At 23.8% G+C, this 24,958-nt stretch overlaps 5 protein-coding genes and 1 pseudogene across 16 annotated transcripts; 2 read left to right on the top strand and 4 right to left on the bottom strand.

The window, feature by feature from the left end:
• Positions 1-227: 227 nt before the first annotated feature.
• LOC413078 (very-long-chain (3R)-3-hydroxyacyl-CoA dehydratase) lies at positions 228-3,741 on the bottom strand. Of its 7 annotated transcripts, none has more exons than XM_026445528.1 (5): positions 3,409-3,556; positions 3,204-3,320; positions 1,097-1,331; positions 915-1,019; positions 231-842 (listed from the first exon to the last, which is right to left on the bottom strand). In XM_026445528.1, exons 1-5 carry the CDS (start codon positions 3,469-3,471, stop codon positions 277-279), a joined length of 1,086 nt encoding a protein of 361 aa, XP_026301313.1. In that variant the 5' UTR covers positions 3,472-3,556; the 3' UTR covers positions 231-276. The 7 variants fall into 7 exon arrangements, with proteins under 7 accessions (XP_006563738.1, XP_006563739.1, XP_026301313.1 ...); XM_003250259.4 differs by having other exon boundaries at positions 232-842; positions 3,388-3,741; XM_006563674.3 differs by having other exon boundaries at positions 232-842; positions 3,204-3,310; positions 3,388-3,528.
• A 394-nt stretch (positions 3,742-4,135) lies between these two features.
• On the top strand, positions 4,136-8,988 carry LOC551036 (vacuole membrane protein 1). Of its 3 annotated transcripts, none has more exons than XM_623432.6 (5): positions 4,136-4,437; positions 7,277-7,618; positions 7,837-8,346; positions 8,461-8,730; positions 8,792-8,988. In XM_623432.6, exons 2-5 carry the CDS (start codon positions 7,298-7,300, stop codon positions 8,921-8,923), a joined length of 1,233 nt encoding a protein of 410 aa, XP_623435.1. In that variant the 5' UTR covers positions 4,136-4,437; positions 7,277-7,297; the 3' UTR covers positions 8,924-8,988. The 3 variants fall into 3 exon arrangements, with proteins under 3 accessions (XP_623435.1, XP_026301293.1, XP_016772243.1); XM_016916754.2 differs by lacking the exon at positions 4,136-4,437 and adding an exon at positions 6,262-6,408; XM_026445508.1 differs by lacking the exon at positions 8,792-8,988 and having other exon boundaries at positions 8,461-8,736.
• Positions 8,989-10,790: 1,802 nt separating this feature from the next.
• Positions 10,791-12,840, bottom strand: LOC551078 (NADH-quinone oxidoreductase subunit I). Its single transcript, XM_623477.6, has 4 exons — positions 12,585-12,840; positions 12,192-12,444; positions 11,622-11,814; positions 10,791-11,322 (listed from the first exon to the last, which is right to left on the bottom strand). Exons 1-4 carry the CDS (start codon positions 12,610-12,612, stop codon positions 11,191-11,193), a joined length of 606 nt encoding a protein of 201 aa, XP_623480.1. The 5' UTR covers positions 12,613-12,840; the 3' UTR covers positions 10,791-11,190.
• A 222-nt stretch (positions 12,841-13,062) lies between these two features.
• Positions 13,063-14,764, top strand: LOC551119 (pyridoxal phosphate homeostasis protein). The gene is made up of 4 exons (XM_623515.5): positions 13,063-13,273; positions 13,366-13,726; positions 14,102-14,343; positions 14,418-14,764. The coding sequence occupies exons 1-4, from the start codon at positions 13,202-13,204 to the stop codon at positions 14,487-14,489; spliced, it is 747 nt and encodes a 248-aa protein (XP_623518.1). The 5' UTR covers positions 13,063-13,201; the 3' UTR covers positions 14,490-14,764.
• A 744-nt stretch (positions 14,765-15,508) lies between these two features.
• Positions 15,509-17,408, bottom strand: LOC102656383 (annotated as a pseudogene).
• Positions 17,409-19,195: 1,787 nt separating this feature from the next.
• On the bottom strand, positions 19,196-24,337 carry GstD1 (glutathione S-transferase D1). 4 transcript variants are annotated; one of them, NM_001178028.1, is given in 7 exon segments: positions 19,198-19,464; positions 20,008-20,172; positions 20,699-20,840; positions 20,904-20,962; positions 21,027-21,175; positions 24,014-24,175; positions 24,253-24,337. In NM_001178028.1, coding segments are annotated over 5 exon segments (654 nt in total). In that variant the 5' UTR covers positions 21,168-21,175; positions 24,014-24,175; positions 24,253-24,337; the 3' UTR covers positions 19,198-19,317.
• Between the last annotated feature and the right edge of the window lie 621 nt (positions 24,338-24,958).

Raw genomic sequence — 24,958 nt, 5'->3', positions numbered from 1 at the left:
ACTTATATTATTATGTTTATAGCTACAGAAATAGATAATATGTAAATTAAAAATAAAATATTCACATTTTCTAAATAAAAAAAGATTTATAAATTTAAAATCTTAACATATAAATACATATAACATATAATATAAATATAAATTCAAAATAAATATATTTATAATAATAGTTTTGTGTATTCATTTTACTTTAATTCTAAGGTAAATTGTACCATTAATAATTAAATCATTAATTGAATTTCCTAATATTTTATAGTTTTAATATTATTTATTACATCATAAATATTTTTTTTTCAACTTAGATTTGCCTAGCTTTTTATAACGTATTTGATTCATACGAGACATTAGCATATACATAAAAGGTAAACAAAATATCAGTAAGTATATTTTTAAAAATGATGGAAAATGAAATGCAAAATTCCAAGAATTTGGTAAAGAGATAGTAAATTTTTGTGTCTCTTCAAAATAGGGAATATTTCTTAATATTATAATTCCTTCGCAAAGAAAACCTAATGGATATAAAGGCATCCATATTGTATATCTTAACCATTTTAAAAATGAAATTTCTATTTTAAGCAACTGTGTGATATAATAAGGATATCTCACTATTTCCACTGTACTCCAAATAAGAAAGAGATAAAAAATAACTGGTTTTGTTTGCATACGTGGTTCAGCTTCAATCATAGTAAATAAAATAAATGCTCTGCCTCCAACTTGTATAAATGTTACAAGTGTACTACTTTTAGTATAATTAAATAATGCATGCATAACTTCTAAGAATTGTATAAGTTGTATGAATTTCATTGCATTTCCAACAGCTATATATGTTTCTTTCATAGAAGCTATAATTCAATAATGAAATATATCATTTTAGAAATTATGAAATTTAAAATAAGTAGATCACAATTACTAACCTGGCCCATCTCGTGAATACATAATTCCTATTACAGTAAGGATATATATAAAACCAACAAATTGACAAAGATTATAAATAATTAGATATACTTTTTTGAAATCTTCTGTATAAAATAAATAATTATAAATTAGTATTAAAATTTATTTTATATGTATTAAATCATTTTATAATAAATCATACCTTTTCTATAACCAAACTCTTCTTTATGAAGTTTATCATACATGTCTGGATAATCACTACATACATCTCTCTTTTCTTCTTCATTATCATCTAAATCTTCGCTTGTCCATTTATCAAAATCGATTTTTAACCATGATGGTTTTTGCGGTTGACTGGTTAATCTTGGCCACCAAGCAGGACATTTTTTTCCCAATATAAAGTCAACTTGACGAGCTGTTACTTTATAATTACTTTCCTGTAATAATTTACTTGTATTATTTATATTTAAAATAAAAAAAATGTTCTTTCATTAAAAAGTAAAAATAAACAAATTAAAAAAAATAATGATAATAATAATTATATTTAGTAAATTTTAATATTTAACATTAAACTTATAATATTTAATATTTAAAATCATTGTAAATATCTAAAATTTCATTATTTTTTAAATTAAATGAGATAAAAATTTATTTCTTTTTTTTTTTAGAATATATTAATTTTTTTTTTTTTCATATTTTCATTATTTAGTTGGATTTTGTTGAATTTAATAATATTTATTTCAAATATCTGATTTTATTTTGTACAATTAAAGAAATATGAAAATTTTTAATAATTGTGATAATGATAATGATGATTATTAACTTTTTAAATGGTAAAACATTGAAATGTTATATTAATTTTTTTATAATAAATTACAACTAAAAATATAAATAAATGTGATATATTTTGTATACTATTTTGTATATATTTTGTATATATTTTAATATAAAATATAAATTCATAGTGATCAATAACAGAAATAAATAAATAAATAATTAAATTGTAGGTATATTTATGGGCATGAATCCTAAAGGAACTTTATTGTTAACAAACATTTTAATATTTTAATTTAAATGATTTAAAATTTTTAAAAATGATTCCATAAATTAAAATAAATAAAAAAAATGAAAACTAAATTCAACAATTAATATATCTATATATCTTATATTTCAAAAATATATTCACATAATATTTAAAATTTAAATTAATCAATAAATTTGTACATATATTAAAAAACATTAATTATTAATCTATTATTATCTTTATTAATCTATCTATTATTATCTAATTTATTTTATTTTTTTTAAATTTCAAATTATATTATTATATTTTTATTATAATTTTTCATAACTGATAAATACTAATCTTAAAATAATTTTAAAAACTATTTTTAAAATATCAAAGATTTCAATCCTAATTTAATTATACCAATTTGGCTCATTATTTAATGAATATAGAATCTTGATTATTTATTTTTAAAATATTTTTTAAAATCAAATCAATAATTCCAATTTTGTAATATTGTATTGTATTTTATAACTTAATTTTTTTTATTTATATTTTTTTATATTTATAAAAAAAATTTGTTAAAACTTTTGTTAAAACTTGATATGAAATATATTTAATAATATCTTTTTTAGAATTTGTAAATTTCTTATATATTATTATTTATTATATATTATTATAAATAAAATAAATAATAATGCACAAAAAAATTTGAAACAAAAAGTATAATGAAATTTATTAATAAAATTTACATGCATTATAACATATAAATAACTTTATATGTTTCTCACAATAATTGCTTCAATAATATCCAATGGTTTTAATGAAATTTAAGACATTGATAAATATATATATATATATATATATATATATAATAATCATAACCAAAATCTTAGCTATAGATATCCAATCAATTATAAATAAAACTCATATAAAGTTTGTAAAATGGCATTTCAACTTTCAAATAAAATAAGTAAAAACAAAAAATAATTCATTTTAACATTTGATATTATAATATACTATAATTTATACTTGAATAAAAAATAAAAAATCAAATGCTTTTATTATTTCATTACAACACATATTATTCTCGTAATTTTTTCAAACTTTATATATATTTTATTAACTAATTGTGATTATAATTATTATATATATGGATCTACTAATGTACTAAATTTTATTGAAATCAGAGAAACATTTCTAAAACAGCTTTATATGAAATTTATACGCTACACTATTAATAATATACTGTTAATAATATAAATCATAATTATATAATTTATCTAAACAATATACATGTTACCTCAACATTAATAGATGAATGTAAATCCAAGCTAAATCCATATTTATTAAGACCTCTAGCACCTTGCCCATAAACAGTAACCTTTAATTTGTTCTCATTCATAGAAACTTTAACACGCTACAAAGTATAGTTTGATCTATACAAACCTATAAATAATAGAATGCACATACTAGAAATTACATACCCAAGTATCAGTCAATTCTACCTTTAATGTAATTTGATGTTCTGTTTGAGCCCAATATACAAATGGTGTTAGAATATCTGCCATTTTTTCATTGTATATTTTTATAAATATAAATTTTGACTTTTATTTTATAATTTATATAATAAATTAATAACTCGTTTTAAACTAATAAAAAATTAATTATTTTAACTTTCAAATAATCTTCATTATTATATATATATATATATATAGATTATTATAAATATATATATATATATAAAATGTATAAAATTGTTAATTGACTGATATAAATAAAGAAAATAATGTATACTAACGAATGTTAGTATCAACAGTCAATAATGTTTAATATTTAACTTGAACTATATAAAGATGCAAGAACTGCATATCTCAATCTTAAAATCAGCTACTAATTTCATACCAACATAAATAAATATTATTTTTCTATTATCTTAAATTTGAACTTTTATTTTTATAGTTATTATGAACTTTATATTTATGTATAAATATTTTTTATTTTATTAAGATAAAATATAAAAGATAAAAATTCTTACATTTTATTTAAAAATTATTCATTTAATAAAATTTATACATTTGTAATTTCTTGAAGAAATGTTGATTGGTTAATATCTAGTTGACTATTATATATGTATAAAATATAAAATATTAAATATATCATTAGTATTATATAGGGGAATAAATTTTAATGATGTAATGAAAAACTTTGCATATCTTTACAATTTAACAAGCTAATGATTAGACATTTTTATAGATGTAGTTTGTACGTATTCACATTTATCAATATATATAGAAAGTTCTATAGGTTATAGTTCTATATGTATATAAATGTAAACGTGTTACTGTAGTCGAATTGACAATTTGATTAAATTGATTAAAAATATCAACTTTTTTAAGTGCACATGCTAATTATCGATCGTTTAAAATACTACAAAGCAATTAATTTTTTATTCAAATGTATGTTTTATGATGATTTGAATAAGACATTTTCTTTTGACTCAGCACTTAGTCACATTCATATTTTAAGGTTAAAAGGTAATTCAATTATAATTTATTCTATTTTATTATATTATATTATATTATATTGTATTCAATTTTTCATTAAAAAGAATTGTATTTTAAAAATATATGTTTTTGCACGATATTTATTCGAATAATATTATACAAAATAAATTTTCAATATTGAAATATGTTTTCATAGTTTAGTTTCACGTGCGATTTATTCATATGTATTTATTGATTATATATATTTTAGAGATTTTAAATAATATAATTTTCACAGTTTTTTACATTAAAATCTTGTATATATTCTAAAAAAAAAAATGTTAAAACGAAAACGAAATTTCACATGAAATAAATTTAATGAAGTATGAAATAAGATTAAGTTAATATTAAATTGGATTGCAAATATATTTAGAAGAAATCTTGATTGTTTCTTATATTGTTTGTATATTTTTTAAAAAAATATATTATTTGAGATGTTAAGTAATTTATAAAATCAACAAACTGTTATAGATAAAAAATATTAAATCAGTTTTGATATTAAAAAAAATTAATAATAATTAAAATAAAAATTAAAATAATAAAAAAAAATAATATATTTAATTATTTTATTGAAAATTAACTTTTTTTATATTTCAAATATATATAAATATATATTTTGGAATAAATTATTTTAATATTATAGTAATATTACTCACTTGAGATATTTTCCTATATATTAATAATATATAAGATGATCTATATAAAATGTTAACTAACGTGTTTTCTTACAAATGAAAATATCAACTTTTTTAAGTCAAATAAGAGATTAAACTTTAGAAGAGCTTTTATCAAATTGAATAAATATTATATTTATTTCATTTTTTTTTATTATGCATAATTTATTTTAAATTTAATGACAAATTTAATGATAAATAAAATTCAAAATATTATATTTGTGATTCATTACATTATAATTACATTATAATTTTAATTTATTGCATTTATATTTATAATTTTTATCAATTTTTAGATATATATATATATTTTTATATATATTTTTTATTATAATTTATTTTAAGTAAGTATATTATTTTATATAAATGTAATATAAATATAATGATGTCATTGTTTAATATTTATATATACATGTTATTTTGTGAATTATATGGTATGTATGGCTTATAATATATATTTAAAAAAATAAACTAAACTACATAGTATTATAGTAATCTAAAACATTGAGATCATTTATAATTTATAATAGTTATAATAAATAGTTATTTGTATTTCTATTACTATGTAAATTATATGTAAATGAAGTATATAGCAAATAATTATTTGTATTTAAATTGTTTTTCAAAATGATATAATGTCAAATAAATTTTATTTGAATAAAAATAATAATATTAAAGATAATTATACATATTGAATATATATACATATCTATAGTGTGTCATATTTGTATTTACATTTCATATAGTATATGTTTATGTTAGAAACATGTAACTTAATATTTCAATAAATATTTAATATATATTTAATTTTTTGATAATAGAATAGAAAAAATATAGAAAATATAGAAAAAATCGTTTTATTGTATAATTATACTTATTTATCAAAATTATGTATTTTTTTATATGATGTAACACAGATTACAGAATTCACCATATATATTTGATACATTTTTATTATTTTAAAATTAATATATATAGTTTATATTATAAAAATGATTAATAATCTAATGTTGAAATAGAAATTTAAAATTTTTTTATGTTTATAAGAGTATTAGTAATTAATGATGTAAAATGATTGATACAGTTTAACAGCTTTTTATAAAGGAAAGTAGATCGAAAGATGAGTATTATCTCCAATGTAATTGTTACCAGTTTTGTACAGAATTTTTTATATGGATAACAGAAGCTTAATGAGTTCTACAATGATGCCACTTTTATGAATTATCACAAACAATTTAAAGGCTTACTAAAACATCACCTGCAAATTTCAGGAAACAGAGCAAATATGGTATAGAATGTATTCATATACAGTATGCTGTTTATTATTACACAAATTTAAATTGTATTTAATTTATGTGTAAAATTATTAATCTATATAATTAAATTAACTTCTTATACATAATAAATGTTTTGGAAAAATTATATATAGAGTATGAATCATAATAAGTAAATAACTATACTAATCTATTAATAATAAAAATCAATTTTAATATTATGTATAAATATCAATTTTAATGTTCTTATAAAGAATCTTCTTAAATTATACAATGAATTTTATTTTATATGAAAAGTTTTTTTTTTTTGCTGAAATTAATTTATGTGAAGAAGTTTTTAGAATTATATTTTATAATAAGAATTCCTTTTTTAAGGATATATTTTTTTATTTATAATTTCTTATAATTTTTTTATAAATTATTTTTTATTTTTTACATATGAAATTCAATTACAAAAATATGTATAATAAAGATAATAATTATAAAAAATTGTTAATGACATTTTTATTAATTTTATTATTAAAATTTATTAATATAATTAGATTTAATGTTATTAATTTTATTTAATTTATATTTAAAATATATTTTATCAATATTTTACTTATGTTTTTTTAAAATATATAATTGTTTTAATATAATATTATTTTAGATTATTGTATGTTAATTAATTTGATATTTTTTATTTTTATATTAATTCAAATTTATTAACATTGTGCATCAATTGATAAAATGTTTTATTAAATTAATATTGAGTAATAAGGATTGTAACATTGTATATGATATAACTATATATATATATTTATTTATTTATTTTTAATAAATTGTATGTATTTCTTATTGTTTTACTTATTAAATAAGCGAAAATTTTAAAAATTTTTGCAGAATAATCAGTGAGGAAGTATCATGTTGGAAAATACCACTGCCATTCGACGTGTGAAAGATTCAAAACCTGTTAATGGTGCTCAACAGAATGTAGAAGAAAAAAAATCTGCACCATTTTCAGGAGATTTAAATAATTTGAATACTGAATTATATGTAGATTCTGAACATTTAACATTATGGCAACATCCAATTACTACATTGAGTTATTTTTTCCGGGAACTTTTTAGTAATATAGTTAGACTAGGAAAAAAGGCATTACATTATAAAAAGACAGTATGGAGCATAATTTCAATAATAATATTATTTCTGATATTAAGCAGAATTTCTGGTCCACATCAACAGGTAAATTTTGAAATATCAATATATACATACAAATAAGATTATACATATATGTATAAATAAGATTATTGGAAGATATAAATTTTTATGTAATTATATTTAACAATTACATATAATTAAAGTTGTGAAAATGTAAAAATAAGTTGAAATTATGTATTTTCTTGTTCTTGTTTTATATAATGTTTGTCTTTTTAAAGGATACAATATTTTTATATTTACAGATATTAAAAGCATGGGAAACAAAAGTGATTTGGTGGTTATATTGGATAGGTTTAGGTGTTCTTTCCAGTGTAGGTCTTGGAACAGGCTTACATACTTTTGTACTTTATTTAGGACCACATATAGCAGCTGTTACTATGGCTGCATATGAATGCGGTGCTCTTAATTTTCCTGAACCACCATATCCTGATCAAATAATATGTCCCACAACAATTGATCCAATGTGGACAGCAGGTATATTAAATATTATGAGAAAAGTACGGGTAGAGGCTATGCTTTGGGGTGCTGGTACTGCACTTGGTGAACTACCACCATATTTTATGGCTAGAGCTGCTCGGACCAGTAGACAAAATAGTAGGACTGAAGAATTTGATCAAGAAGATTTAAAAGAATTAGAAGTTTTAGAAGCTTTAGAAAATGGTGAAAATATATCATTATTAATTCGGCTAAAATTGACTATGAAACACTTTGTACAAAAAGCGGGATTTTGGGGAATCCTTGCCTGTGCTTCAGTAAGTAAATTATTTTCTAATATATATATATATATCATTAATATATAAAGTCAATAATAAATATATGTTCAAACTATTTTTTATAATTAAATATTTATAAAAAATATTTTTTAGATTCCTAATCCATTATTTGATCTTGCTGGTTTGACATGTGGTCATTATTTAATTCCTTTCTGGACATTTTTTGGAGCCACACTTATAGGCAAGGCGATTATAAAAATGCATATTCAACAACTTGCAGTGATTATAGCTTTTAATGAAGAACTTCTAGATAAATTTATAAAATTGCTTGCAATTGTACCATTTATAGGTTCTAAATTTCAAGAACCATTAAAAAAATACCTTATTGAACAAAAAAAAAAGTTGCATGACAAGACATCAATGGTATGATCTTTTTATATATATAATGCATGTATATATTTCTAAATTTCTACTTTGTTCTTAGGATGGAGCAACAACAATTTCATGGTTATTTGACAAATTTGTAATATTGATGGTATGTTACTTTTTAGTAACAATTATTCATGAATTAGCAAGAAATTATCATCGTAAACGAAATAAACGATGTACTGATTAAAATTCAATGAATATAGGATGTATAATGTAAATGTCAAATCAATTATAAAATTACGAACAGGTGAAGTTGCTATTACAGTGCAGTCTAAGTAAGGTACTACTACTAATAATAATGATGATGGTGATGATGATAATAATAATAATAATAATAATAATAATAATAACATTAATAATAATTACAACATTAATAATAATTATTGTGGTCAAATTTTTAAATGCACAATTTCACTTTTGCAATATAAATAAATTGTGAAGAATGAAATATGAAAAAAATATAATTTTTTTTTAAATTTTAGTTTTCTAGGATTTCAAAAATGTTGAAAATATCTTTACAATAACATATATGTATATATTTAGAATTATACATATATATATATATACTTTAGAAAAAATTTTTATACATATATATGTAGTTTGCATATTTTATTTTCGCTATTAAAATTATAATTTTTAATTTCAGAAGTTTTTGTAGAATTTATAATGTTAATAATATTAATGATTATGTAATGCGTTAAGAAATGGCACAAATCTGTTTAGGATATATGTTATTTTATAAAATCTCAAAAATTTAATTATTTTAGATATTCATAATAATTGAGTAATTATAATAAAATAATAATTGAGTACATTTTATTAATGGTCTTTAATATTATCTATTGAATTTGATAGATAAATAGTATAAATTATGTTTAAATATTGATTAAAATAATTTCTTTTTTCTTGTTGTTGTTTTCTTTATATATAAAGCTATGAAAAATATCAATTTTAAGATATTTTTTAACTGTTATAAATATATACATACATATTGTTAATTATACAGTGTTAATTTCAAAATTTATTTACAAAACAAACTTAAAATTTTTATTTGCATATATAGCTTTTTAATAAATATTAAAGTGATTTTTCGTGATTTCATAAAAATTATTTGCTTTTTATATAAGAGCGTAATAGTGTTTATCTTTTAATAATACGTATTTCCATATTTCATTATAATGCATTTATATTTACAAAATGTATGTAATATTATTTGCAATTTAAAAATGATAAGGATATAAATGAAAATTAAAATCTTTTTAAATTTAATCTTTTTATTACTTTAAAAATATTTCATTAGAATAAAATTTCCTGGTTAAATATTCATAAAATAATTTATTTTAATATGTCATATTTGATTGATATTAATTATATTATATTTTATAATTTGTTTTCAACGATATAAATAATTTTATCATTGTATGATTCTTAATGAAAGAATTATTTTAAAATATTTTGATGAAAAAAATAAGTACAAATATTCTTTTTAAATGAATATTAGCTTTTCATATAATAAAATATTAAGAATAAAAATGGAATGTTATAAAAATTACATATTTAGAAATAATGTGTGTAAACTTACATGTTTGTATTCTATATGTGAATAATAATTTGTAATTTATATTATATAATATATAATAACATTACTATCGACTATTATTCAAGGATATTTTTTTGGAAATAGAATATTATAAATATAAAAACATATATATAAGAATTTATTAAAATATATTTGTAAATGCATAAAAATTAAATTAGTATTAATATAAATAATATAAATAACTTTTATTAATTTAATAATTAATAAGGAATGCTCAATTTTATATGAAAACATGAAAAATCATTTCATTTTAAATCAAATTGTTAATCATTATAATTTTATAATATAAATTAATAATATATATATATATTTAGTTTCTTTATATACATGCAAATTAAAATAAACAATAAGAAATTAATTTAAATAGAACTACAAATGTATAATATGCATTAAATTTAAATTTATTTTAAGTAAATATCAAGATGTAAAAGGTAAGATCATTTTATAATAAATATAATATTAAATATGATAATTATTTATAATTATAAAAGAAAATTTTCACTTATGATATCACAATATTTTTAACCTTTTCTTTCGTATGGCATTCATCTGCCACGTATACTATGTTCAACTCGACGATAGATCATTTGTTTTTATTCAAATATCAATTAAAACAAATGATTGTTTATTCGTTCGACGAGGAATGATTAAAATCAATGATTATACCGAAGAGGTTAAAAATAAAATTAATTTTGTATTAAATGATTTTTTTACAAAAAAATAGCGATTGAACGAATAATAGATCGATTTTGATATTTCAAAATCTAATTATTGCTGGTAAATATTATACAATAAATATTTTTTATTACTAATAATATATGTAATATTTGACTACATTATATGATTTATTAAATTTATCGATAGAGATAATCAGCATGAATATTGCTAGCAATTTCTGATTCCCATTTATCTCCATTATTTAATAGTTTTTCTTTATTATATAATAACTCTTCATGTGTCTCTGTGGAAAATTCGAAGTTGGGACCCTAAAATAATTTATAAAATTAATATTTTAAATTATATGAAATTTTTCTTAAATTAAATTTAAATACGAAGTTAGAAACAATAATATTAATTTTAATAATTATTATTTTTTTATAAATGATCTATCAATGAAGAAGCTATTATTTTATCATAATAATTATAGAAATAGTTGCTTTACAATTGTAATCTTTATAAACATTAGCAGTTCATATACAAATATGAGATCATTGAAATATTTAGATGATACTATTTTTAATTTTACCAAAAAATCATTTCTATAATTGTGCATATTTGTTATTACCTCTACGATTGCATCCACTGGACAAGCTTCTTGACAAAATCCACAATATATACATTTTGTCATATCTATGTCATATCTTGTTGTACGACGAGATCCATCAGCTCTCTCCTCTGCTTCAATAGTAATTGCTTGTGCTGGACAAATAGCTTCACATAATTTACATGCAATACATCTTTCTTCTCCTGATGGATATCTACCAAAATAAATTAATTATGTTTTATATATTATTTTGCATATGCAAAATGTTTTGCTTTAAAAAATCATAATTTTAAAACATCAGAATTTCAAAATGAAACACAAATATAATTCTAAATAAAATAATATTAATAGTATTAAAATTTAATCTAATTATCAATTTTTAATTATTTTTCTCATTGTACACATAACCAATATCATAATTTATAATATATTATAATATATTAAAAATTTAAAAATTTTATTCAAATCCACTAACATTTTGACAAATATCAAATCATTCAGTTTTAAAAAAGAATAATAATATTAATTTTTTAAAAAAGATTTAATATTTATTTGTAATTTAATAATATTAATTTATATAACTTTCAATACCTTCTTAATGCATGTTCACCTCTAAATCTTGGACTTAAAGGGCCTTTTTCAAAAGGATAGTTTATTGTTGCAGGTTCAGTAAAGAAATGTGACATTGTAATTCCTAAACCTCGTATGATTTCTAAGAAGAATGATCTATTTACTGCCTCGTCAAGAAATTTTTCTTTATTTTCCTCTGAGTAAACAGTGTAATATTTAGTTCGACGTAAAGGTACATTTAAAATTTTTGGATATGTTTGAAATAATTTTAAACCTATAATAATGTTTTAATAAGTTATGTAGGTAAAATAAAATATTTTATAGGTTATATTATGTATATTATATTATACATATTATTTTATATAAGAAATTAATTAATATGCAATAAAAAATAAAATAATTTTTTGGATTCACCTGGTTGTACAGTTTTTAAAAATGTCATGTTGAAATTTTAAAAATAACCTTATTTAGCGCAATTGGTTTTCACAATGTACCAATGAACCAATGCAATATTTCCACATTCATCAATTGAGACTGAAAATAAATCAAGCCAAGAATAAAATTGCTCAACAAAATTACTAGATACTAGGATCACTGGCTGTCAGTGATATACAGAGAAGGAAACAGGAGAACCGCAAAATGCATCATTTCATATTGTATCATTAGTCTAGGGATAATAATCAATAATATCATGTTGTTATTTTCATTCTTTCATCCAATGGGATATCGTTCATTGCTTTTATATAATTTTATTACTTTTATTCTCTAATGTCAATTAGAGAGCAATTATTTTATCCCAATATCTGATTATAATTAAATTATTTCACATTTATAATTTATTATTCAATTTATTTCATATATATTTATTAGCCTAATATAGGGATTTTATTCGTGTATTATTGACATCTATATTACGTTACGAAATTAGGTGAATGGAAATAAACAAATCAAATTGTGTGATACATAATACAATAAATTATTTCAATTAATCCATAGTGATAAAAATGTTGATAAGGAATTAAATAATAAAAATGGCAGAATTAATAGCGAATTTAAAACTGGTAAAAAATAAAATTACTATTGCTTCTGCTAGAAGATCACCAGTATGTATTATTAAATATTTTATAAATTTTACATATTATAATTAATTTAAAAATAAATAAATTAATAATAATTTTTAATATTTTACTAACAGGAGTATAAATATTTTGAACCACGTTTAGTAGCTGTGAGTAAATTAAAACCAGTTGAATTAATTGTTGATGCTTATAAAGCTGGTCAAAGACATTTTGGAGAAAATTATGTCAATGAATTATTAGAAAAAGGAAACGATCCAATTATTTTGGAAACATGTACAAATATACATTGGCATTTTATTGGCCATCTTCAACGTAATAAAGTAAATAAGTTATTAAGTGTTCCCAATTTATATGTAATTGAATCAATAGATAATGAAAAACTTGCATCAGCAGTAAATACTTCTTGGATTAATTATAGGAAAGATGAAAATTTAAAATTAAAAGTGATGGTACAAGTTAATACTAGTAAAGAACAAGGTAATATATTATGATTTTAATGATTTTATTCAGATTATATATTTTACCTGAAAATAAAAAATATCAAGAACAAAAAAATTTACACAAATATTATGATCAAAAGTATTATGAAAAAAAAGTTATATATATTTATATTAAAAAATATATATAGATATTATTATAATTATATTATAAAAAAAAATTTATATAAAATTTATATCAAAAGTTTATACAAATTTTGTTTCATTTTTAAGTAAATAAATTAATAAGTTATAATTATCAGAATCAATTTCTAATTTTAAATATGAAATAATTTTAAATAATTATTTTTTAATAGAATAATTAATTATATAAAATTATATAAAATATATAAAAATTATATATTTATTTTTTCAGAAAAGAATGGTTGTGAAATTACAAATGTTTGTCCTCTTGTTCAGCATATTATTGCTAATTGTAAAAATTTAGAATTTATAGGTCTTATGACAATAGGTATGTTTGGATATGATTACAGTAAAGAACCAAATCCTGATTTTTTATGTTTAAAAGAATGCAGAGAAAATGTTTCAAAACAATTAGATATTGATTTAAAACAAATTGAATTATCAATGGGAATGTCAAATGATTATGAACATGCGGTAATTTCAATTAGAATATATATATATATTTTTAAAAATATAAATAAAATATAAATGAAATTAATATTATATAGGTGGAATTAGGAAGTACCAATGTTAGAGTTGGTACTGCCATATTTGGAGAAAGACCAAAAAAGAATATTTAATGAAATTATATTTTCATTGTATATTACGATGTATAGAAGTACGAAAATATACATAAAATATATCTTAAATCAATAGAATGCTTTCTATCTAATGATAGAGGATGAGGAAAGACAAATATATATTGCTATATTCATTTAGTTTCCAATCGTGAAACTATGTGACCGCTCATACGATTTGCATACTTATTCATCGGAAAATTATCAAGAAATCGAAATTCTTACCTCAAAATTGAAAAAAAAAAAAATTCAAAAAAAAAAAAAAACTGCATTTGCAATGTAAGTATAGTCGTTATTAGCACGATTTTCTACATAAAAATCTTAATATTTTCGATAGCGCTAAATTCAAATCAATAATATCTCTGCGCTAAACTATTCAAAAATTATCCGCAGACGAAATATAGAATATATCTAACATTTAATGATACTTTGTATTCCATATTTTGAAATAGTGATTGAGTAAAAAAACAAAAACAGAATGTTTGAGATGATCTTTACGATTTAAAGCGATGAATATGAGAATTATATTCAATTCAATCATAAAAATTGATAAAATAAATATTTTAAAATATTTCAAAATATTTATAAAATATTTTAAAAATAATTTCTTTAATATATTTTTTCATAAATTTTTTTGAGTAATTATTCGATAGAGAGATCCTTATCTATTTTGTTAATTTTTGTTAATACGTTATAAATAATTTAGACATGTTAGAAATCAATATTTTGAACAAGTTTTTTCTTTACATGTTAACGCCGCTTGGTTTTAGTTTTCTAGATATTTGCAAGAAACTTGATATTGCATTGAATTTTGCCTAATATATATATATATTATTTATATATATATATATATATATATATTATTTATATATATATATATAAATTTATTGCAATATTTTTAAAGTCATATAACCTGCGATATATAAAAATGAAAATATATAAATATAATATATATATAATATATGTAAGATATGTATATAATATAAATATTTACAAATAAAATAAGATATATAAAAATTAGATTGAATAGATTTTCTTACAATTTTTAATCAATAATTGATAAAAACGAAAATGAAGTTAATCAGAGTTATCAAAGTTGATATCTCTTAAGGAAATAAGTTTTACAAAATGGATAGACGAGGAAAATAAAATAATAAGAGAAAGATAGAAATAGAGTAAAAATTTGGGAATTAAATCATCTTCTGAATGCCGCAAATGAAATTCGATATACAAGAACAGAAAAGAGGATAACGATATCTCTTTAAAAAACATGTTTCTAAAGATAACGCTGATTTTTTTTCTTCTACCTTATTCTGCATTTAAAATGATATGTTGGGTAAATCAAGAGATGGCGTTGAAGATCAATTCTTATCCTATCTCTATCCTTCTCTTATTATTTTCTTTGTATATTGAGTTTTATTTGCGGCACTCTAGAGATGGCGTTGATTCCGAATTTTTACTCTATCTCTGTCCTTCTCTCACTTTTTTCTTCCATATTTGCTCTCTTTATGCTTGCTTGGTACGTGATCACATTCACGCGCGTTATCCAAAAAAAAAGATAATTTATTATTGAATTTTAATCATTAAGTTCAGTTTATTCTATACAAATTAATACATAAATATTTATATATATTAATCCTTTTTAAAATCTTCAATCAATTTTTTTAATATTTCTAATTTTTCGCCATTAGCTTTACGATAACCCGGTGCAAGTGATTTTATTCTGTTCATCCATTTACCAACATTAGTATATCTCCACTTCGAAACCGAAAACCTATGATCAATAGCCATTATTTAATTCCCGAATTAATACTTTTAAAACATTTTTAAACATTGCTTCCTAATACCTCTGCTGTCGATACAGTGGCAACTAAAGCGAGATCAGCGATAGTTAAATTGCGTCCAGCGACATAATTTTACCCATCCAGAAATTTATTTAGAACGTCAAACGCGTCTTCGAGTATCTTGTAACATTCAGGATTATAATCCTTTGTCTTTCCAAACATACTGAAACAAATTTATTCTATTTCAGACAGAAAATAACAAGCATTTTTTAGATAATAACTTTATTGAATCTTTTCATCTAGAAATATTCTAAATCGAAAATAACGGAAAATCAATTATTATAAATATATATATGTATATACATTTTTCTTTTGAACAGTTACGTAATAATCCTTCATGCCTCTATACAGATATCAAAATGTAATCTATGATTGACTAAAGCTCGGCCAATTGGTGTTTGTGGACACAGGCGAACATTTTTACCATTGATCGGCTAAATACGATATAATAGCTCGACTACGAATTGCGAAACGAAACGATGACATACGAAATGGAAATGGAATTAGATAATATTAATTATCATGATTCATCAATATACAAACCTTTCCGTTAGTTTGTAATTACCGTCTATGAGAAATGTAGAAAACAGTTTTCTGCGAATTTAACTGTAAGAATATAGTAATCACAAAGCATAATCACTTTAAATTTGAAATCGTTTATCCATCGTGGATAAAAAAAAAAAAAGAAAAAACGAATTGGAGAGCATTGTCTAGTATCGATTTTTTCAAATCGCACGAATCAATTATATATCTATTTAAAATTTCTATATACATTCATCGTACTGACCTGTTCATATTCCGGTTTCAAATGTTCATTTGCAAATATATCGATTATCTTCAAATTTAAGGAGATACCGATAGTTTCTGTAGCTAAGAGGACTGTAAAGTGAATTTACGGGTGTATAATACAAATCCAACGACATGATCACACTCCAACTAAAAAAAAAAAAAAAAATATTATGAAAATAAATAAATAAGTGATTAAATAAATGATATTTAAGGATGATATAACATAAATGTAATACAAAAATTATATTTCCTTTTTTTTTCCAGCTACTAATTTTTCAACTAGAAGATTTTCAATACCTCAAGAAAATCGATATCCATACACGCGAATAGTTATGGAATTATCTTGTGTAAATAATTTCGCGTGTAATTGCGCGTGTAATTCGCGTTAAATTTCGTTTGTTCGTCCGTTCGTTCGTTCATTATTCAAACAATGCCAAGAATCCTCGTCCTAATTTCACTCTGCGAGAATGAGTTTTATCCCTAGTTACGGAATTTATATATAATTCCGTGTATATCTGTAATTTATTTCTTTTTTTTTTTCTTTTTTTTTTTTCCAATCGAACGATAATCGACGAAGCATTATTTTTCAATCGTGCCCGAGTTACGTGTACTTGAATCTGGCTAGTGTATTGTACGACTACGTGTATTCGCTATTAACGAATAATCGATACGTGCAAGCGAGATGGTTCAAGTACTAACAGTGAAAAGAAGAGAAACGAATTTAAAAAAAAAAATAATAATTAAACGAATTGAACTTGTTTAAAAAACGATATAACACGATATGTAATTAATCTTTCTCTTACCTGAAATATTTTTAATTTAGACGTTATTTTGATCGAAATTCGTGTGACGAATGTTGTTGTCTATTATTGTTTATATAACAACGATCACCAACATGCGAAGAAATGACCTTCAATTTGTTTCGTAACAACAACAAGTTTATAATCCGTATCTCAAATGACTGTCATTTGTTTTTTTTAAGAAAAATTTCATACGAATGAGGAAGGACTAGAGGAAAGAAATACGCGCTGTTTTATCGAGAGTGTAGAGCTTGCTCGTTCGATACATAACTATATTCCAGTACTATATATATATATATATTTTAAGAAAAATTTCGTACGAATGAGGAAGGACAAGAGGAAGGAAATACGCGCTGTTTTATCGAGAGTGTAGAGCTTGCTCGTTCGATATATAGCTATATTCCAGTACTATATATATATATATTTTAAGAAAAATTTTGTACGAATGAGGAAGGAAATACGCGCTGTTTTATCGAGAGTGTAGAGCTTGCTCGTTCGATACATAGCTATATTCCAATATTATATAATATATATATATATATATATATATATGCATGTATATGTAATTTTAACTGTTCGAACGATGCTGAAACTTATTACAAAATGTTTATTCTTATATATTTTGTTTCAAGGGGATAAGATTCGAAAGTTTTTTTTTCTTTTTTTAACCTTGTCGGGCTAATCGTAGGAAAAAAGAGGAAGGAAATATCGATTAAAGAGTTTTACCAACCATTGTACAGTAATTAAAACGTAGCTGAAACCGAGATCGAGGGTAATTAGCAAATGAACATCGAAACAAAAGGATGGCTACTGCCGAAGTAAATTGGCCGCATTGCGAACACCAAGTGGCTTCTATAATTACAAGGTTCATTAATTTGCTGTTCGATGCTGATTCCACTATTTACCGTATGGTAAACGCGATAATGTTAATAATCTTCTAAATGACCGACCGTCAAATCGATTAGAAATTATAAAATGCAGGATGATACTCTTTCGATGCAATTTTTTTTAAAACTGTTTAAAAAAAAAAATATACGACGACACGTGTGATTTACTTTTCCTAAATTTGTCGTATTTTATCCATTTTATCCATTGAAATTTTTTATCATCCTGATGAAATTTTTCGCCCACGGGAGAAAATGGAATCGACCAAGTCGACATTTCTCGATATTTCTCAATCGAGATATCAAGAATTACAACATATATATATCTCGTGGAAACGTAAGTTAAGAAGACGATAATAAATTTGATTGGAAAATTAAAATTAAAACTCGGATTCAATTCCCCCAAAGGGACAAAGAACAATTTATTTATACGTAAAATAATTTTTCATACGAATAATAAAAAACGAAGGAATTATAAAATAAAATAAACGGACGGATTTTATCTCATCTCGCTTTACTTTTTCGACAACTTTTCGTTCACCAACTCTTTGAACATTTTCAACCCAGCGTTGTTGTACTCCTCGTATTTCGGTATCTCGGGTTTTATCTTTGCGAACCATCTCGTAACGTTCTTATATTTGCTGAGATCGTAGTCCAGGGCCTGTTATAAGAACGATCGTACAATTATTATTAACTTATCAAAAGGAATATAATCTCGTAGATCGATTAAATAAATGTATAGTAATTTTTTTATTTAGGGAAAAAAATATATTTCCCAATCTTGGAAAAGCGCACAACGCAGAGCATTTGCAATGTATATCCGCTTGTATAATCGGGGGAGGGGGAGGGGGAAATTTAATAGTCGAAATTACGAATAAAGTTACCACGATAATTTTATCCTTCGAAACGATGATCGCGAATAATCGTAATGGCGAGATTATACGAGAAGTTATACGGATCGACAATGATGATGATGATACAGCTGTATCATAAACGTTAACATTATTCGAAGGTTTGAATAAATAATTACTCGAAGCAACTTTATTTTTTAATTACTTTAATTTTTTCAAACGAATTAAATCGAGATGAATATATTACGGTATTTAACATAGTATCTTACTTGAAGAAGAATTAAAAATTTGCTAAGATCTTGTTCAAACATCGCGAATAAGAAGAAAATTTCGATAAGATAACGATTATTTACCTCTAAAGTGGAGACAGTGGATACGATGCTTAAATCGGCAAGAGTCATGTTCTTCCCTGCCACATAGTTTTCCCCTTCGAGAAATTTATCGAGAAACGATAGCGCCGTGCCGATGTTTTCGTATTTCGCTTGATCTTTAACCGCTTTCATGAAAATGATTGGATACTGAGAATGAAATTATCATTATTATCATTATTATTATTATTTCATCTTTCGAATATCTAATTAATTTTTAAATGCAATTTAAATGTTATTATTTATTAACTAATATCCAATTTATTTTAATTTAATTAATACTATTAAAATTCAAAATTTTATGTGCTTAAACGCTAAAATAAATTTTAAATAATTTTTATATATATAAAAATTATTAATTTATCGACAGGGGTATGAATCTGTTAGCTTTATTTAGCTTATTATATAATATAATAATTTTTATTATTATTATTATTATTATTTTATTTATATATTAAATTATATTTTAAATTAAGTTATAAAAAGAAATATAGATTTTTTAAATCTAAAGTTAAAGTTAGAAGCTTTATTTATTAATATTTCTTGGTAAATAAATAATTTTTACATGATTTATTTTTTGTTATTTAAAATTTAACCAATAATCGAATAGTTTACACAGAGATGGAGATAGTTTTTGTAAACAATTTTAAAAATAATAATAATTTGTACAACTTACGTAATAATCCATGAACGATTTGTATAAACTGCACATGTCGAAGTACAATCTTTGATTGACGATCGCACGTTTCTTCAGATCTTTCGGATACAGAGTGTCATTTTTGCCGTATTGGTCCGCCAAGTACGTCATGATGGCTCGACTGAAACGAAGTAATTCTTTAATTCTTTCGAAAAAAAAAAGAAAGAAGCGAAGATATATTTACCTTTCCCACAGACGGAAACCATTGTCATCAATCGTGGGTATCGTGTGTTGCGGGTTTATCTACGATTTAATTCTCGTTTCAATTCTCACGATCTTCGAACGATATTCGTATTCTTAAAAATACCTTTAAAAATTCAGGCTTCAAGTGTTCCCCGTTCATCAAATTGACCTGTTTGAAGTTCATCTCGATGTCGAGAGCGGCAGCCGTCAACGCAACTGCGCGGCACGGAGGACTTCCGGGAAGTTGATAAAAATCGATCGGCATTTTAATTTCTGCAACAACAAATTAATTTCTGCGGAGATCGCGATTACGATTATTCCTCCTTGAGCAAATATTATTGATTATAATTCTTTATTTTTCCCTTTAAACGTTAAAACGTTCGAAAGGAATGAAAAAATGCAAATTGTTTTTGAAAAAATGTACATATATATATATCCATTTTAAATATAATTATCGTGTAATTATAACTTTCAAAAATTGCAAGATATAATTGCGCGCAAATATCGCGCCAAGGATATAATTATATTTCAAAATTAGCAAAGAAAAAATGATTACAGTTATAATTTAAGTAAGTGCAATTATCGAGTAACTCGTATAATAACTGAAATATTTTTTAAAATAATTTTTGAAAATATTGATAAAATTTTGTGCCAGAATTCTTCTTTTCTCGCCAAACCTTTCCACGACGGAAATTCTCGAAAAGGATAATTTTACCAGCTCCTGATCCACCGTCCCCGCTATGCATCAACTCGATAACTTTGTTCGAGAACAACATGTCCGTGTCGATTGTTAAAAAAGAAAAAGAAAAAGAAACGGGAGAAGAGAAATCGTTATATCTCGTGTAAAGCGAAACGTAGATTGACACACATATATGTTAGAAACTGAAAGCACAAATGGTTGGAAAAACCATTTGAAATTGCGTACCAGATTGCTCGAGGTGGCGAAAACAAGGATGATTTGTGACTGACTGAGAGAATAAACGAAGAGAGTGGCGGCGCGCAAAGTAGATTTACAATGGTAGCTCTGTTGTCCCGCGAGATAATTAACCAAACATGTAAGCCTTCTCGATCTTTTTATACATATATATATATATATATATGCTTGCGTGCACGTACTTCTTTTGAAGCGGCTGGTCTAAGCGCGACTATCTCTGCACACTCGACTGTCGATCGAGGAATGCGACAAGAAACGGCAATGTGTCGCCTTGCCTTCCTCTCATCCCTTTCGAATCGTTAGAAACGTATCAGGGCCGATTCAGCGATCGAGAAGAATGCGGCCTCTGATTGGCGGCCCTGCCTCTTCTAATCGAATCGTCCAATCGAATCCAACGAAACAACCTTGCCTTCTCAGTAAATTATCGTATCGTTTATCAGGTGTATTGGAATAAAAAAATAAATTCGAACAACCGTTACGTAAATGTGTTTAAAAGTATTTATTCAGCAAATATATTATTGTGTGACGTACAGGCAGCGGCAAAAGTACGAGATTTTCGTTTGATCTCTTTTTAATGAAAATTTGGGATTGTGGATGGCGTCGAATAAGAGGGAAAATTTTTTATTTTTATGGGATGGGAAAGGCGATGGAATTTTGTGAAAAATTTCTTCCATATCTTTCTCTTTGAAGAAAGAATACTTTTGTCACCGACTATACATGCATTAGATCTTTCACTTCTTTTCCACGCGATTTGTCTCGTTTAAAACAATTTATCGCGAGTATCGATATTACGCATAGTATCACGCATGAAATGTTTCCGAACGAAGAATTATTATCATCACGATAAATCATTTATATGATAATATGCAACTTTTATGCACGTATGTATGTAAATAGAAAAGTTGTTACAATACAATGTCTCTCTTCTCGCGCGATAAAAAATAATGGTATTCATATGGCCAGATAAAATGTGTAATTATATTAATTGTGTATTCGATGCATGATTCTCATGCATAAAGAATAATAATTTGAAATTGATACCGCAGATAGACTCGATTTCTCGATATTTCGTAAAAGTATCATTTATCATTTCTATCGCTCGACAAGCTTTTTTTCCTTTTTTTAAGAAAAAGAATTCTACTTCCGTTTTCTTCAATTCTACCTTGCGTTCGTAAGTTTATTTCTATTTTTTTAAAAATACTGGAATTCCATTGGCGAATACGGTCACGTATTCTCAAAGACGCCGAGGTCGCTCGAGGAGAAAGCAGCTATCTTTTTGTTCAACCTTGATTGAAATCTTCAAGATCAACGAGAATTGTATTTATCTATTATTATCTCGGTTAACAGAATCGAAGAATCGGGAAAATTCGCAATTATTTTAAAAATTTTCGCGTATTTAAAAATTCCACGAATATTTTACTTATCACGTGTATTAAAGTCATTTTCAAGTACATATAATAATATTTGTTTAGGTTAAATAGGTTCGAGTCGATTCGAAGATTGTTATCTATATAGAGATATTATTTTTCCGAGAATTATTTTTTTCGATTCGCTAATTTTTTTTCAACACATACAGTACAAGCAGTGAAGCAAAAGATACGTAGCGATAAAAAAACTATTCACTTTAACTAATTGTAATTCTCGTGTAATCGTTAAATCACGTCAATTTTATTTTTCATGATGATTCGCTAGATCGAAGATAACATTTACGCTCATTCAAAACATGAAGTTAAACAACAAGGAGATTTGAGTTCGATACGCGTTCCATGCCTAATCTCGATCATCGATTCATTTTGCGCCCTTTAACTAGATTCTTGTAAATTCGCCCGATACAAGTCGGCAAACAATCTCGTCCCGGGAGCGTGCACAGCATCGAAACCAAATTTATCCAAAAGTTTCTTACAACTTGTTGTGCCAAGTTGCCAGATCGTCGTATCGGTCGATATCGAAGTCGAAACACTGTTAACATATATATATATACATATATTTGATGCTTTTAATATATTCTTTCAATTATCTCGTGTCATTTTCTTATAATTATAACATAATGTCATAATATATTATACAATCATATAATTACAAAAGATTATATAACGTTATATAACATTGTATAATTACAAAACGTGTAAGGTTAAAGTAAGATAATTATACGTCGCGTGCGGACGAAACTGACTTACCAACGGGGACGCAAACGGTCGTGTGGATGGCAAAATCAGCAACGGTAAGCGTGTCGCCGGCAACGTACTCGCGATCGTTGAGAAACGCGTTCAACACCTCGCACTATCTCTCCACACCTCTCCTCGTTCCAAGGAATGCGCCTTCAAAAATGTTGGCGAGTACTGTCGGTAAAGTCACCGCGCGCTTTTAACGACGGATATACATAGAATATACATGGAAACGAAATGGAAATACGTACGTAACATTTAACCACGTTCTCGTTAAGGGTACCTATGCCAAAATACAGCATTTTGATCCACCATACCTCTCCTCTTTGGATCTCTCGGATACAGAGAGTCGTTTTCGGCGTATCTGCTCACCAAGTATCCCACGATTGGCCGGCTGCGAACACGCGAACGCGTTATTATCGAGGAGCAAGGTTGATGATAATTAACGCTTACCTCTCGGCACAAAACGAAGCCATTATCGTCGGTATTACGCGTTGCGGATTCAACCGAGACAAAATTGTTTTTATCGACGAGTTGAAAAAAAAAAAGAAAATATATTTCAAATAAAAAACGGGTGAATTACCTTCACAAATTCGGATTTCATGTGTTTCAAAGGAGAGAGAGTTCGTTTTCAAGTTCAAATGAACGCCGATCGCTTTTGCCAGCAATAAAACCGACCGACACGATGGTCCACTGTACTCCAAGTAATAAAAATCAATCGGCATCTTTTCGTATACTTTTTTTTTTTTGGAATTTCAAATTTTTTTTTTTTTTTTGTATCTTTCCAACGTCACCGCGCACGATTTTTATACAGTGGATCAAGAACAGAGGAAATTTCTCAAAATTTCTACGCTTCGTATTTGCATGCGTATCCCGCATACAAATTTACTCTTCCCTTGTGTTTCGAATTCCGTGGATGAGAAGAGATTATCAACCAAATTGCATATGGAATTTTAT

This window comes from Apis mellifera, linkage group LG15, assembly GCF_003254395.2.
Source record: "Apis mellifera strain DH4 linkage group LG15, Amel_HAv3.1, whole genome shotgun sequence".
Lineage (NCBI taxonomy): Eukaryota > Metazoa > Arthropoda > Insecta > Hymenoptera > Apidae > Apis > Apis mellifera.
Note: the sequence above shows the minus strand (reverse complement) of the source record. Positions and strands in the feature narration are given on the sequence as shown.